We start from the raw sequence: 14,303 nt of genomic DNA on the forward strand, positions 1-14,303 counted from the left end.
CCCAAATTAAGGACACACATCACATTTTATTGCATTGGCCCTATTAGTAAACAGTCACTGATACAGAGGACACATATTGATTAACATACAGTAAGATGATTTATAAAAATATTTTAAAATATAGTATAAAAATTTGCAATTTAGCAATAATACTTGATTATATAGTAAATACTGTAAGAAAGTAGACTAACACTAACTAGTGTTCCTTTAAAACTGACTGCAACAGACTGAGCACATACACTAACTGCATCTGAAATGTTTGGTTCATAAAGGCTATTTAACATGAAATGTATAAAATGAACTGTTGCTGGAATGATTTATCACTGAATTTCTTCCACACAATTTCGTACCGAAGGCTTAACAAACCTTCTCCCCTTGAGCAGTAGGCGTGTACTCACGTTTCACCAACAATAAAAAGGTTGAGAGAGGAATGTGGTGTGTGTGTGTGTGTGTGTGACTGGTGAGGTCAAGTGAGGTTTAGACTTTGGCTTTCTTGGTGGGAGGTTCAGTGGCACTGATGCGAGGACAAACAGCTGCCGGGGTGTAGGGGATTCTTGTTGCTGTCACCTTCTTACCGATGGTCTCGATCTGTGGAGAGAAAACGTTGGACGGTGAATGGCAGATGTTACTTGTGGCAGTCAGTTCATCAGCTGACGTTTTTTTATATGAGAAGCGTGTGTGTGTGTGTGTTAGTGAGTGAGGTGTGTTTTCTGTCTTCTTACATGGAAGCCAATGTTCTGGAGGTGAGGGTGGAGGTGGTCCAGCACTCTGCGACCATCAAATATAAAGGCTGGCTTCAGCATTTTCTTATAGATCTTCTCGTAGTCCAGTTCCTATGGTGGAATTAAGGGGGTGTGACTTTGAAATTCATGCTCCCAGATTCCTCCAAGATGAAGCAATTCATAACATGAAAAAAATAAGTTATTCTGACCTTAAACATGTCCCATTCAGTGCAGATGACCAGTGCATGTGCACTCTGGCAAGCCTCATAAGGGTCTGAGGTTACAGTCACCAGCTCCGACACTAAGAAAATATCCAAAACAAATGAGTGAAATGTTTGAATTCTGAACATCAAACAGTGTAGTATCTACTAAATCAATTACTGAGCATTTATAAGCCGAGTGTCTGATTTTACATTACATTTACACAGCAGTTAAAATGTATTAGGAAAAACTGGCAATTACTTGGGTTTTGCTGATTTCAATTTCTGGAATTTCTTCTTAAAATACATAATAATACATAATGTTAATCAATCAAAATAAGTTCTATCTAAGGTTGTAACTAAGTTATTGGCGTTTGGTCAATAAAACAGAAAATAGTAAAAAAGATAAAACCAAAGGACACTGAATTTACTATCATAGAAGGCTCAGAAAATATTCAGCATTTAACAAACTGTTTAAGCATTTTTGATTACAATTATTTAGACAATTGACAATTACCAAATAAATGACAATGGCTCTTTTGTCAGTCACCTTTAGCAATGCTTATCCTTACTAGTGCATACTCTCTCCAAGTTGTGCAGGGTATTTTAAGGTTGTTTCACACAGTTCATAGTTGTCCATGACTTTTATTTCTATATATTGTTTTATATATTTACCAATATATTGTTTACCAAATTTGAATATTTTTGTTGCTGAATATGTTTGATATGGCAAAAGGGTAAAATTGGTTATTTTTATGCCTTTTAATTTGTGGTAGTGATTAAGCTTATTTTCTGGGAGAAAAGAGTGTTGCAAGCGGGTGGTGGGGATGGTACTGGAAGTGGCCTAAGGGATTTAAGACACTGACCATGTAATCACAACTTTCAAGTCCAGTCTATGTTGCATGCCTTTCACTCTCTTTCTATTCTCTCACCTCCTGTAAACTCTCTGCTCTATCTTATGTAATAAAGACAAAAAAATCTTAAAAAAAAAAGAGGCTTTGCAAGCCTTTCAGAGCTGCTTTGAACCTTTGTTAACACACACACACACACACACCTCTTTCTGGGTTGTCCTCTGAGATGCTGGGCTGGGAGAGGTCATGAATGATTTGTTCTTTAAGAACTTTGGGGTCGTAGATGAACAGCTTGGCTCCCTCATCCATCAGATACTTGGAGATGTAGATACTGGATGACTCCCTGGAGTTGCGACACGAACACACGCTCTAGTAAGGTAAGTGTTGACCTGACCGGGGCCATAGTTCACCACGTGTGCGCATTAAAATGTGATCAACTGTGACTGCATGTTTTGTATGTACAAAGGGTATATACAAGGGTTGACAGGGCTCTAGAGGCCTTTCATCCAAACAATGCCAAGTTAATGAATAAACTGACAAAGCTGATATGGAAGAAATATCAAAGACAAACAAATAACCTATAGATTACAAACATCTACAAGGGTGTGAGAAGGCAATGTAAAAAAACAAACAACATGAAAATAGGCTCACCTTGTGTCACCTGTATCTTTTTTGAAGGAGAAGCCAAGCAGAGCAATCTTTTTGCCAGTAACAGTGTTGAAGAGGCAATCAATAATCCTACAGGCAAACCGCCGCCTCTGGTACTCATTCATGTCTATCACCTGAGAAAAACATAGACAGACATTGAAAATAAGGTGAATACAGATAGAAAAGACCTCCAGAAAAGTCAAGGTGCTAGCCTGTGTAGTTCTCACCTGCTGCCAGTAGGAGGCGACCTCAGGCAGGTTGAGGGCCTCGCACAGATACACCAGATTCAGCACGTCCTTCTGGAAACAGCTTCCACCAAAACCTGGTCAGTGTTACAGAGGCACATATATGAAAGACAAAAATGTACCAATCTCTTTACATAGAAGCTCACTTGAAACATCTTATGGCCACTCCTCTTACCCACGCTGGCTTTGAGAAACTTGCTGCCTATTCTCTGGTCCATGCCAATTGCCTTGGCAACCTCCTCCACGTCAGCTCCGGTGGCCTCACACAGAGCACTGATACTGTTGATGCTGCTGATTCGCTGTGCCAGGAAGGCATTGGCTGCCTACATACACAGACACACACACCATGTTTTTTTTTTTTAGATTGTACAACACTAAAATACAAGAGCCCACTCAAAGGAACACTCATTTAGAGCTGCAATGATTAGGTGAGTAATCAACAGAGAAAAAAAAACAGGCAACTATTAAGACAACCGATTCATAGTTTCAGTCGTTCTTCAAGCAAAAATGTGAGATGTGATGCATGAATGTGAGAATTTTCTTTGTTATATATAGAGCTGCAACAATAAGTTGTGAGATTTTGCTGTTTTTCTTGGTTTTGCATAATAAAAAACAAAACGTTTTATCAGTTTGATTGGCAAAACAAGGCATTTGAAGACATACTGTGACAGTCAATTTTAATTGTTGGTATTATTGTTGTTTTATAAACCAAATGATTAACTGATTGACTGAGAAGATAATTGTTACTTACAGCCATACTCATATATGATAGTAAGATGATTATCTTTTGGTTTTGCATTGTTGGTAGGATAAAACAAGCAATTTAAATCTGTCATCTTAGGGTCTGAGAAATTAATGGGCATTGTATAATAAAACTGACTTTATTGACAACAAGATGATGGAGTAATGGAGACAATAACCAGAAAATTAACTGATAAAATAATCCTTAGTTATAATCCTACACTCACCAGTTTGGACAGCTCGGATGACCATGTGTTGGTGGTGATGATTCGTGCTTTGGGAACCCAGTGTTCATAGACGGCACACAGAGCTCTGATTGCTCTATAACCTTCAGCTGTTTCATCTCCACCAATCAAGACACGGTCTGGCTCCTTCAGATCCCGCACCGCTGTTCCCTCTGCAAGGAACTCTGGGTTGGACAACACCTAAAGCAGCAACACGTCTTTAGAAACATGCGACAACAGATCAGAGAGAGTTTTGTACATGTAATAATACACACTTGTAGGTTGAGGCTGGGCTTGGTGTTGGCATCAAATATCCGTCGAATGCTTTCAGCAGCTCGAACTGGGACAGTGCTTTTCTCTGTGACAATCTTGTAGCCATCAGACACCTCAACAATCCGCCGAGCACACGCCTCGATGAACTTGAGGTCAGCCGCACGACCCTTCCCCATCCCATAGGTCTTTGTTGGGGTGTTCACCTGTGGAGCAGGTGCAACCAATGGTGTGTTAGAAATGTCAGATTTATTTCTTTAGCTATCCAAACAGCAGAAACAGTGTTGCCATGTGTTGTCAGGGGGAACCGATGAACTCACAGAGATAAAGACGAGGTCAGCTTCCCTGATGGCTGAGTCTATATCCGTTGAGAAAAACAAATTTCTCCCTCTGCATGATTCAACCACCTCTTTCAGACCCGGCTGAAATGAGAGGAAGTGGGAAAACGAGAAATGGAGGGTGTGTCAGTGGATGCGTAGGAAAAAACATGGCATGGTTACAAGTATAATACAAGTTCACAATGACTTGTCACCAATTTCCATTTAGACTAGTTATTCATGATGACGCAATACCTCGTGGTTGTGGTTGACGTAGAGAAGTTACGAAACAGTCTGGAACTAATTTATGTTTCATTTTAGCCCACGATGGAGTAATACAGTACAAAAACAGTGGCTTTGCCTAGCAACATCTACTTTTTCAACAAGTTTAAATAATGAAGCAACAGTTATTTCATAGATGTCAAAGGTGAGATAAGAATGTAGGGGAAACACACATGGCATATCAGTGCTCCTAGAAAATTATGACTCATGCCTTGATAAAGTTTCACAAGAAATTACACATTCCGCTGCTATAATACCTTTAACTCTGATTTTTTTTTTGATAATAACATTTAAATGCTACCTCATATATGGGCAGAGTGTCTGAGTTCCAGGCTTTGATGCGGGACTCATTGACATCCACGACAGTCACTGTGATCTCTGGACACATCTGGGCGATCACACTGCATGTTGGACCTCCTACATATCCAGCACCAATGCAACAGATCCTTTTTATCTGAAACATCTGGAAATGTAAAGACAGGATAAAAAAAATAACATAAAGCACTCGAAACACAACTTTTTATTGGGCTGATTTAATCCTAAAGCCAAGGCTGCATCAGAAAAGTTAGTTTAGTTTCTTTCAATATACCGTAACTATTCTCAGTCAACAGTTCTCATTTTGAATAGTTCTGCTCAAATCAGTTAACATGGTTCTTCTTTTACCTTGCCAAGCTTTTAGAGCTTTTAAGATTAGTCGATTTATCATTTTGTCAGGTGTTGATATTTTAATAATTGATTAACTGAAAGATTTGCTGCCTTTCTGTGTCTTATATGACTTTTAATTTCATATCTTTAGGTTTTTTAATGTTAGTTGATCAAAAGCAATTTAAACACATTACCTTTGCGATTTAGAAATGTCTGATTGTGAAAACAATTAGCACATGAACTGATATTGTTTTCAATATCAGTTCATGTGCTAATTGCTTGCTGATTTATGTGATTGATATTGATTAGTTACAGCCCTAGGCTACACTGTACAGAGTATGTTCATTCTGTCCATATACACCCAGTTGCCAGTTCATTAGGTACACCTGGCCAAAACTAACCCAATACAACAGAACCAACATAAATCCTGCCTTAATGAAGGTTATATTGTTCAGTTTGTGTGAAGTGTTGATTAAACTTTATGATAATTGCGGAAGCTGTAGTTTGTCTTGCTGTGTTCAGCAACAATTATACATTATTCAAAGAAGAGTTTCTGTTATTTAGGCTACACTAATTGATATGAATAGGGTGGACAAAATGATAGAAACATCCGTCAGTATAAAAGTACGACATCACCACAAACGACACACTACAAAATTGACCATAAAGTTGAATCAACACCTCTTTCTCTTCCTCTAACATCATAATCTTCATGGTAGGAGGATTTATTGCAGGGCTACTGTTTTAGACTGCATTCATTTTAACTAGGTGTTCCTAATAAACTGCCAACTGAGTGTATTTCACTTTGCTAATAACTGTCTCGACATCATGAATTTAAGCTACATGGAGCTGATTTACTACAACATGCAAAGCTCTATCAGAAAAGTTGAGCTTGGTTTCTTTCTAACAATGTGGTTTTCCCTTCGTCCTGTTCAGGTGAAATAGCTGACCGGTGCTGCATAGTACCAGTCGTACCGTTACAGCCTGGTAGAAGATAAAGAGCCTTTCATTGCAGCTCAGCCACGTCTAACACAGATGAAAAACGACCTTTTATCCCATGTACCTTTCAGCTAGTTCACGTTAGCTGTGCTACAGAGCAAGAGTCACTGCTTGTAGAGTAACATTACACATGCACAATATCACAATTAAGATAGTATACCTAATTTTTCTTAACGCGGCAAAGGCGAACTCATCACAAGAAACAAATGAATGGACGACTGTGTTGAATCAGCTAGCTATCTTAGCTAGCAACTGTTAGCTAACGGTACATTACCTTTGCCAACTCGACAATCAGTAACTTCAGGAAAGCGCAGATTTTGTTTTCTCCTGTCTTCAATGTGCCTTGTCGAGACAAACGCGGAGTCCGGCGCTGCTGTTCTGTTCCACACTGTAGACGTCTTTAACTAGAGGTAAACCACCGCCCGACGAACAAGTAACTCCTCTTACAACTTTTTAAAGCACCACCTTCCACCGGCCTACACTGAGGCACTTCTGTCAGGGACAACCACATTCTCCATAACACCGAGGAACAGAAGAGGTGCTTCCGGAGTGGTATTTCAAAGTAAAAGCAAAGAATTATTCCGCCTTTCTTGATATAAATGGGTTACATACTACTACTTTTATTAGATACACCTATCCAGCCCTGCAATAAAGGTTATAAAGTTCAGTTTTGCTGATACCATCTCAGAGAGGTGCTGATACAGTAGTCATTTTTGAAAATCAACACCTCTCTATGGGGCCCCTTTACCCCCCATCTTCTGAATATGGACCATGCCACCCTTAAGTTCCCATTAGAGGGAAATAAGTATTTTAAATCTGTGTAAGAACAATAGTTAGCTGTGGATATGAACTCTGATATAGGTTTTGCTTTCTGTAACATTTCCTCCTGTTCATCCTAGCCATGAACACGTTTCTTCTTAAAGTGATTTCAATGTGAGACATGGTAGACAAAATTTCCAGTCCAGTACTTTTTAGTATTTAATTCCCTCCTGTTTCCCTGTTGAGCTGCAGAAGTGTGATAACAACAAAAAGAGGACATTTTATACTAGAAAGGCTCGAACTTTGGTACATATCCACCTTAATAAACTAATATGGATAGCTGAAGCCTCACATTAGCCTCTGATAAACTCCTTGAAAACATGACTTAGGATTCTGTCTCCATACCTTATATTCAAAGTGTATCAGGAGGGGATTGTTTAATGGCCAGTATGAACAGTTTCTGTTTCAGTGTTTATATGGACAGCTGACAATTCATTTGAAAATGTGAAACTATTCTTTAAGTCTAGAGCAACTGTGCTGGAACAACACCTTTGGGATGAAATTTTACATTTCAACATGCATTGTTTTCATTAGAGTCAAACAACACTGGCATGGATGTGAACATTTCCAAGCTTTGTGGGAGTCTTTTACTGAATAATGGAGTAGGAGCAGACCCAATAGCAGGTCACAAACAAATGCCCTGACAGCACTCATTCCTTAGGATTCAATGTATTTAAGCTGTAAATTGAAAATGCTTCTCTCTATTGAAAAGTGTCATCCCAATGCTGAGAGGGAGAATTTTAGTTTATTGTGTTGTTGCATCACCTAAGACATTATTAAAGACATTTTTTAAATCTTCAATGTTCAGTAGCTCAACAAAAAGCACTGACAGAGAAGTCAGCGGACCTTCTACATCAACGTGCTTGCTGCGTAACATTCTCATGTACAACATGGTAATAACGTACCAACACATTTGTAAAAAGGGTTGTGATATTGCAAGCAATCACGTTAGGTTTCCTTTCATATTGATATGTCACCCTGTCACATATAAATTACATTGTACCACTTTTCTAAACATACTGTAACATTTCATCAAAAAGCATAAAACATAAACTTGCACTAGATCTGCTGGCTAATACAAAACCCTGACAAAAATATAAAATTTAACAGGTTTCATCAACTATGTTTAAATGCATACTTTTGATACAACATACAGTACAAAACTTGTAACTTAAACTGTAACATAGCACCCAGATAGTCAAGCGATGCTATGTCACATTTCAAATGTTATTTTCGAAATGGTATTGTTTTATTAGGAGGGCTCCACGGTGGAGGAGGACTGTCTCTGAGAATTGCTTTTATACGCCTTTCTTCTCTTTGTCTCTTTTGTTCTAGATCTTTTCTTGCCTGTTGGGAAAAAGAAAATCAATAATAAGAACTAGAAACATTTACAAACACCACCACCATAAGCACCTCTGAGTACTGCCCGATCTAAGAGAACTGTCAGCATTATGTAAGAAGTCACCGTCAAGAGCTCACAACGCAGGCTGGTGGGGACTTCTTATGAAACCATCTTCCCCAAAAACAAATGAACAAGCAGAAGCACCTTGGGTACCATTAATCATTGGTATCCCATGTCATTGCACTTACCAACCAGTTTTCATACATCTCTAAGGCCATTTTATCTTGCTCTTCTTTCATGTATTGTTGTTCCTCTGCCTTATTTTTGATTTCTTTGCGCTCCATCATGACTTTATCATGGAGATCATCTTTCTTCTTTTCACACCTTAATCATTTCAAGAAAAAGGTAACAACAGATTTAGAAGAGGGTTACTTCACTTTTCTTGTTTTTATCATAGAGGTTTGGTGATGACACATCGCTAAACATCGGACTTTGGCTGCCATCTAGTGGCTGATCATTTTCACACCCAAACTGATTTGAGTGTAATGGGTTAGTACTATTTTTGACCCTGTAAACGCTGGGATGTTTACTTTCAGAACCCAATAAAAATGTTTAAAATCAAGAAAAATAAAGTGATGCAATCAACAAAAGTGCTATCTCTCTATTAAAACGTTGAATATTTCATCACTCTTTAAATGAGAGAAATAAATAATAAATGAAAAAGTAAGGCATTTACACTCACCAGTTAGAGAAGGCTGATTTGCTCTCTCTCTTTCTTTCCTCCTCCTTTTCTTGCTTTTTTAGCTTCAGTTTATTTTCCGCTTCTTTCTGTTTTCTGCACTTATCTTTGAGTAGATGATCATGCTCATGTTTCCATTTTTCAAATACCTGTAATGGTTATTAAATTATTAATTAACTTTCCTCCTACACACACAAAGGCTTGTTATATATTTCAGAGTAATACACAATTGATCAGTGACATACCTGTTTAGCAGACTGCCTTTTTTCTTCTTTCTCTTCACTCGCTCTCTGCTCTTTTCTGATCATATCTTCCTTTTCTTTGGATTTTGCTTTGAGACTTTCTCCTTTCTTTTCTTTCCAAGCCTCATATGATGCAACAGCATCTTCCTTTTTAGCTTCTTCATCCTGTTTATTTTCAGAAACATGGTGAAGATATATCTTTAACCAACACGTGTTTCTTGTAATCTTTAGACATGGTATGTTCTGTACTGTACTGTAATTCCTGTCTACAAAATTGATTATTCACCCTTTTCTTTTTTTCTTTGAGGATTTCCTCTTTCTTCTTCAGTTTCATGTTCTCTCTTGACTTTTCCTTTTTCTTTTTAAGCCATTCCTGGTAAGAGTGGACAAGGATTTTTGTTGACTGAGAATGCAGTGTAGATGCTAGAATGCCCTCTATTGACATAAATAATCAGTGTGCAAAACTTGCACATATCTTTCTTGTGGAGGAGTCTAAAAAAACTGTAACTGTGATTTCTGGCCACCTGGACTCGCAAGACTGTTAAATGTTCCCTTTAAATTTTTTATTTTAGTATATCAGTAAGTACAATGTTTTGAACCCAAATTCTGTACCTGATACATGAGAGTAATGTAATAAAACCTGAGAATAATGTGATAAAATAGAAATTATAAAGGGGGTTTTTAACAGGATCTAGTCCTTGGATAGCAGAAATCACAGTCTACTTGCAAATATCGACAGTATACTCTATATTTCCTATATACCTGTACTGTAAAGGTATAAGCTAAGGGAAACTGCACCAATTCTGTAATGTTCTTCAGCATATAACATAGAACACAGAAAAAACATGTCTTATTTTAGACTCTTACATGTGCGTTCCTCCTCCATATTGTTTACATTCAACATACTACTAAAAAAGAAAACACCGGCTTGTTATCACACTGACCTGGTAAATGGCAGCTCTGAGTGCATCTGCTGCTTGTGGCTGAGACTCTTGTAGTGACACCTTACGGTCCAGAACTTTGAGAGTTCCCAAATACCTTGATTCCACGTTTCTTGAGCATGCACTCTGAGATCTATGGGTGGTCTTTGAGTGAGAACTTGAAGTCCTAATTCAAATAAAATAAAATGATGGTGATTCAAGTTATTATCCTGTTTTATCCACGAGGATCTGTGCTGCTACTGGTCTAGCTTGGAGAGAATTACCTACCTGGTGTCAAATGACTTTTCCTGGGTGTGAGAGAGTTGAGCAACAGAATGATCTGAGTGATCTCCTGAGCCTTCCTGAAAGAAAACAATGAACAGATTTTATGAAACTAAAAATAATACGAACAAGAGGCAGAGTATATCTTATATGAGGCTAACTAAAAGGTCAAAGGATAGCATGAAGAATGTCTTACATGAAATTCTTCAAATGATGTAGAGTACTTTCTCCCATGCTCTTTGCTGTCATCAGAAATAAAGTCATCTGAAATGAGAAATCAAATATCAAGAGGATTAATTGGTTGAATATACAATTAAAAAGAATAATGTTATTGTGCTGAACATGCCAATTATTACCTCTGGATCCAGAATCAACCGTAGACTTGGTGAAAGGCTGTGACTGGTCACTCCTATATGTAGAGGATTTGCTGAGGCTATATGAAACTGTGTGATCCCCGTCTGTCCACTACAATCAAATAACATAACAAATGTGCTCTTCTAGGAAAACCATTCTGAAATATAAAATGCAGAATAACCAAGCAATGACACACACTTGTGGACTGCAGCTCCTCATGGCGGTGTTGCTGGATGTGTCAATGGAGAAGGGAATGGATGCAGAGGAAGTCTGGGGCCTGCTGAGATCCTGAGACTCAGTATCTTCAGCCAGCTTCTCTGCAGCGTGAAGGTTCAATCCCAGAGTCCGTTGTCTTGGTTTGGGTCTGGGTGGCTCCATCTCAGTAGCACTGTCTGAATAATAACATAATTTGTGGAAATATACTTACATTCAAAATTAGGACTGATAGTTAGAAGCATGAATTGTAAAACAGTGTAAACAGACCTGCTGCTGGCACATGTTTGAGGTCTGATCCTGATAGGTGCGGACTCTGGGAGTTTTCTTCCATAACATGGTTGCTCTTCTCCTCAGGACCTGGAGTTTCTGTCACACTGCTGTCAGATGGTAAAGGCAAAGACATGTCCAGAAGGGCATCATCTGAGGTTTGGTATGACAGAGATTTACTTGAGCTCTCTCTTGTGATTTGGGGATCAACAGACTCCACAACACTGTTTTTAAATTGTGTGTCATCTTCGCTGACATTTGTGGAGTGTTGTGAGGAAGATGATTTGGTGTAATTATCGTGTCCACCAATGGAGGACTCTGGTCGCTTGTTTTCACGCGACTCTGATGCCGTTGTGTCTTCTGAGGGTGAGTGGATTCTTTGGGTTTTTAGGAATGAAACTTTCTTTGTTCTCCCGTGTTTTCCTTCATCATCTGAAAGCTGAAAGTCGTTGATTTTGGCTTTACTCTTGCCAGCCTTAAATGCATCAGTCCTCTTCTTTCTTGATTTGAGGAGTTCATTCAAGAAATCTGTGAAATATAGAAATTTAGTAAATGAAAAAAACAGACCTAGAGGTACAACAATTAGTCAATTAATTAATTAGCTGATCGATAGAAAATGAATTGGCAATGTACAAATATTTTAATAATAGTTTTAGTCATCTTTAAAGAAAAAACATCAACATTTGGTGGTTGCAGCCGCCAGGATAGACTGGATATTTTTGGGTTTTGGACTGTTGGTCGGACAAAACAAGACATTGGATGACATCACCTTAGCCACTGGGAAATTTTTTACAGGCATCTCCGCCTATATTTTGACATTTTAATAGTATAAGATATATTAGAGGTATATGAGAAAATAATCATCATATCAATTGGTAATGACATCAATTGTTAGTTGCAGCCCGAAGATAGAGCCATCCATTAAACTGATGTATTTACAGGAAGTTGACAAAACAATTGTGACTGAAAATCCTCTTGCTAGCTTTTTTCTCGAGCTTTCAACTGCATCACAACATCCCTCTCAAAGCAGGTGCTTGCTGGCCAACTGAGCAAATTCCATCCACTGAGCAAGACTGAGAGATGTGGTTGGAAACTACAGACGTATATGAGTAGTAGACTGACAATGAGTTAAGATTTCTTAGTCACACAATTCCATCAGGGAGGTGTCTGGTTGGTCCCAAATTCATTCTGCAGCATGACAACAATCCCAACCATACAACTAGAGTCATAAAGAACTATCTTCAAATACTAGAGGAACAAGTAGATCTGCAACAGATGGTCTGGCCCCCACAGAGCCTTGAACTCAACGTCATGGAGCCAGTCTGGGATCACATGAAGAGACAGAAGACTCTGAGACGGCCTAAATCCACAGAGGAGCTGTGGCAAATTTTCCAAAATGTTTGGAACAACCTACCTGCAAAGTACCTTTGAGAAGTAACTTTGTGCAAGTACACCTGGGGGAATTGGTATTGTTTTAAGGGAAAAGGGTGGTTACTTTTCCACAGCATTGTAAGTACCCCCTAGGGTACAAAGAATGATTCATAGCTGCTTAAAAGGGAGAGACAATAAAGCACCCTAAATCTCGATCTTGTGTACGAACCAGTGTTGTATAGATATTTTGATGTTCTGCCATCTTACCATCGTCATCCTCATTGAAGTCATCAGAGTAAGAGTAGTGATCTGTTTTCGTTTTGCTTGCCCTGGCAGAGACAGCAGCCTGAAGTTCATCCTACAAAGACATAATTTCAGATTGACATGACACCTCATAAAAAGCTCTTCAGAAGGCTATCGGTTTAACTACTCCACTCACTTCATCATTTCGCTTTTGGTAGGATATCCAGAGTACATGCAATATTTTTTTCTTACCTGAAATGTTGTTCTTTTCGATGTTTTCGGGCTTTTCGTGTAAGCCAGTGTGCTGAACCGCTGGTTTGACATCCTCAAAACTATAAACACGTTCCTCTGGTAGCGCTTACTGACATTAGCATGCTAGCTATTGTTCGTTAAGTTCATTGTAACAAGTAGACAGCTACTCGAGCTTCCCGTGCTACCATTGTGGTTATATCGCCATTGTGTAAAGTCTGATTGCCACATGATTATCGTCTGGTTCATTACATACCATACAGCTACATAAAAGGTGTTATCGAAAGGCACACTCACATAGCTACAGCGTGCTAGCTAACTTGTTGATGGTAACCCAGGGAAACCCGCTTCCACACTGCGCATGCTCAAAGAATACCAAAACAGATTGGACTTGGAGCGGCTGAGTGACATGACCATGGATGTATTATAAGAATATAATATAAATATAATAAGTTCTTATAATACATCTATGGAAATTACTCATGCAAAATGGCCGAGGTTAGTATAATTTATATCATTATGTAGTAATTATTTATGCATTAATATGTACTTGTGTACCCTCCCCGTTTTATTTTCTTGGTATTACATCATAATTTATTTGTTGATTATGTTTTATATAATTAATTTGAATCTGCACAGTTACTAAAGTTACTGTTAGTTGTAGTTGTGTAAAGGAATCAAGTAGCAGAAAATGGAAACACTCAAGAAAGGTAGGAGTTCCTCAAAGTTGTGCTTTAATATAGTACTTGAGTAAATGTACTTAGTCACTTTTCCTTACAGGCCCACACAGAGCAAAGGAGTGAAGTTATCCTCAGTCTCGCATGAATACACCAGTGTATTATACTGACATTTTCAGGTCCTCTACTTAAATAAAAGTGGAAATACCACAATTCTCCATTACAAGTGTTCAAAATTTTTCTAAAAGTATAGCGGTATCAACAGTTATGTGCAAATTCAATAATTAAGTATCAAAAGTAAAGGTTTTGCAGAAGAATGGCTCCTATCAGAATTAATAGTATGTGCTGCATTAGTGGATCACTACTACTGATAAATGAGTAATAGTAATGATAATGTGTAAAAAATCATTCTATTTTTATGACCATCACACATTTTGT

At 38.3% G+C, this 14,303-nt stretch overlaps 2 protein-coding genes across 2 annotated transcripts; both read right to left on the reverse strand.

The window, feature by feature from the left end:
- Positions 1 to 47: 47 nt before the first annotated feature.
- ugdh (UDP-glucose 6-dehydrogenase) lies at positions 48 to 6,644 on the reverse strand. The gene is made up of 12 exons (XM_022758481.1): positions 6,419 to 6,644; positions 4,802 to 4,963; positions 4,222 to 4,323; positions 3,907 to 4,107; positions 3,635 to 3,832; positions 2,842 to 2,989; positions 2,649 to 2,743; positions 2,425 to 2,555; positions 1,977 to 2,116; positions 932 to 1,023; positions 723 to 833; positions 48 to 588 (listed from the first exon to the last, which is right to left on the reverse strand). Exons 2-12 carry the CDS (start codon positions 4,961 to 4,963, stop codon positions 478 to 480), a joined length of 1,491 nt encoding a protein of 496 aa, XP_022614202.1. The 5' UTR covers positions 6,419 to 6,644; the 3' UTR covers positions 48 to 477.
- Positions 6,645 to 7,720: 1,076 nt separating this feature from the next.
- map9 (microtubule associated protein 9) lies at positions 7,721 to 13,421 on the reverse strand. Its single transcript, XM_022758480.1, has 13 exons — positions 13,192 to 13,421; positions 12,964 to 13,054; positions 11,326 to 11,853; positions 11,041 to 11,234; positions 10,845 to 10,953; positions 10,685 to 10,752; positions 10,495 to 10,568; positions 10,231 to 10,393; positions 9,573 to 9,659; positions 9,290 to 9,451; positions 9,048 to 9,193; positions 8,554 to 8,689; positions 7,721 to 8,310 (listed from the first exon to the last, which is right to left on the reverse strand). Exons 1-13 carry the CDS (start codon positions 13,261 to 13,263, stop codon positions 8,191 to 8,193), a joined length of 1,950 nt encoding a protein of 649 aa, XP_022614201.1. The 5' UTR covers positions 13,264 to 13,421; the 3' UTR covers positions 7,721 to 8,190.
- Positions 13,422 to 14,303: the final 882 nt, after the last annotated feature.

Source organism: Seriola dumerili, unplaced genomic scaffold (genome assembly GCF_002260705.1).
Source record: "Seriola dumerili isolate Sdu_G_001 unplaced genomic scaffold, Sdu_1.0 BDQW01000301.1, whole genome shotgun sequence".
In the NCBI taxonomy this organism is placed as follows: domain Eukaryota; kingdom Metazoa; phylum Chordata; class Actinopteri; order Carangiformes; family Carangidae; genus Seriola; species Seriola dumerili.

What these genes read in the sequence shown, in the direction of transcription:
- ugdh (XM_022758481.1), bottom strand. Translation starts at nt 4,963, where the DNA reads ATGTTTCAGATAAAAAGGATCTGTTGCATTGGTGCTGGATATGTAGGA. An exon ending in AAAGATACAGGTGACACAAG is followed by an intron (nt 2,117 to 2,424) that starts GTGAGCCTATTT and finishes TCGCAACTCCAG; the next exon opens with GGAGTCATCCAGTATCTACA. An exon ending in TCCAGAACATTGGCTTCCAT is followed by an intron (nt 589 to 722) that starts GTAAGAAGACAG and finishes TTCTCTCCACAG; the next exon opens with ATCGAGACCATCGGTAAGAA.
- map9 (XM_022758480.1), bottom strand. Translation starts at nt 13,263, where the DNA reads ATGTCAAACCAGCGGTTCAGCACACTGGCTTACACGAAAAGCCCGAAA. An exon ending in CTTCAATGAGGATGACGATG is followed by an intron (nt 11,854 to 12,963) that starts GTAAGATGGCAG and finishes TATATTTCACAG; the next exon opens with ATTTCTTGAATGAACTCCTC. An exon ending in TCAGAGCTGCCATTTACCAG is followed by an intron (nt 9,660 to 10,230) that starts GTCAGTGTGATA and finishes CACTCTTACCAG; the next exon opens with GAATGGCTTAAAAAGAAAAA.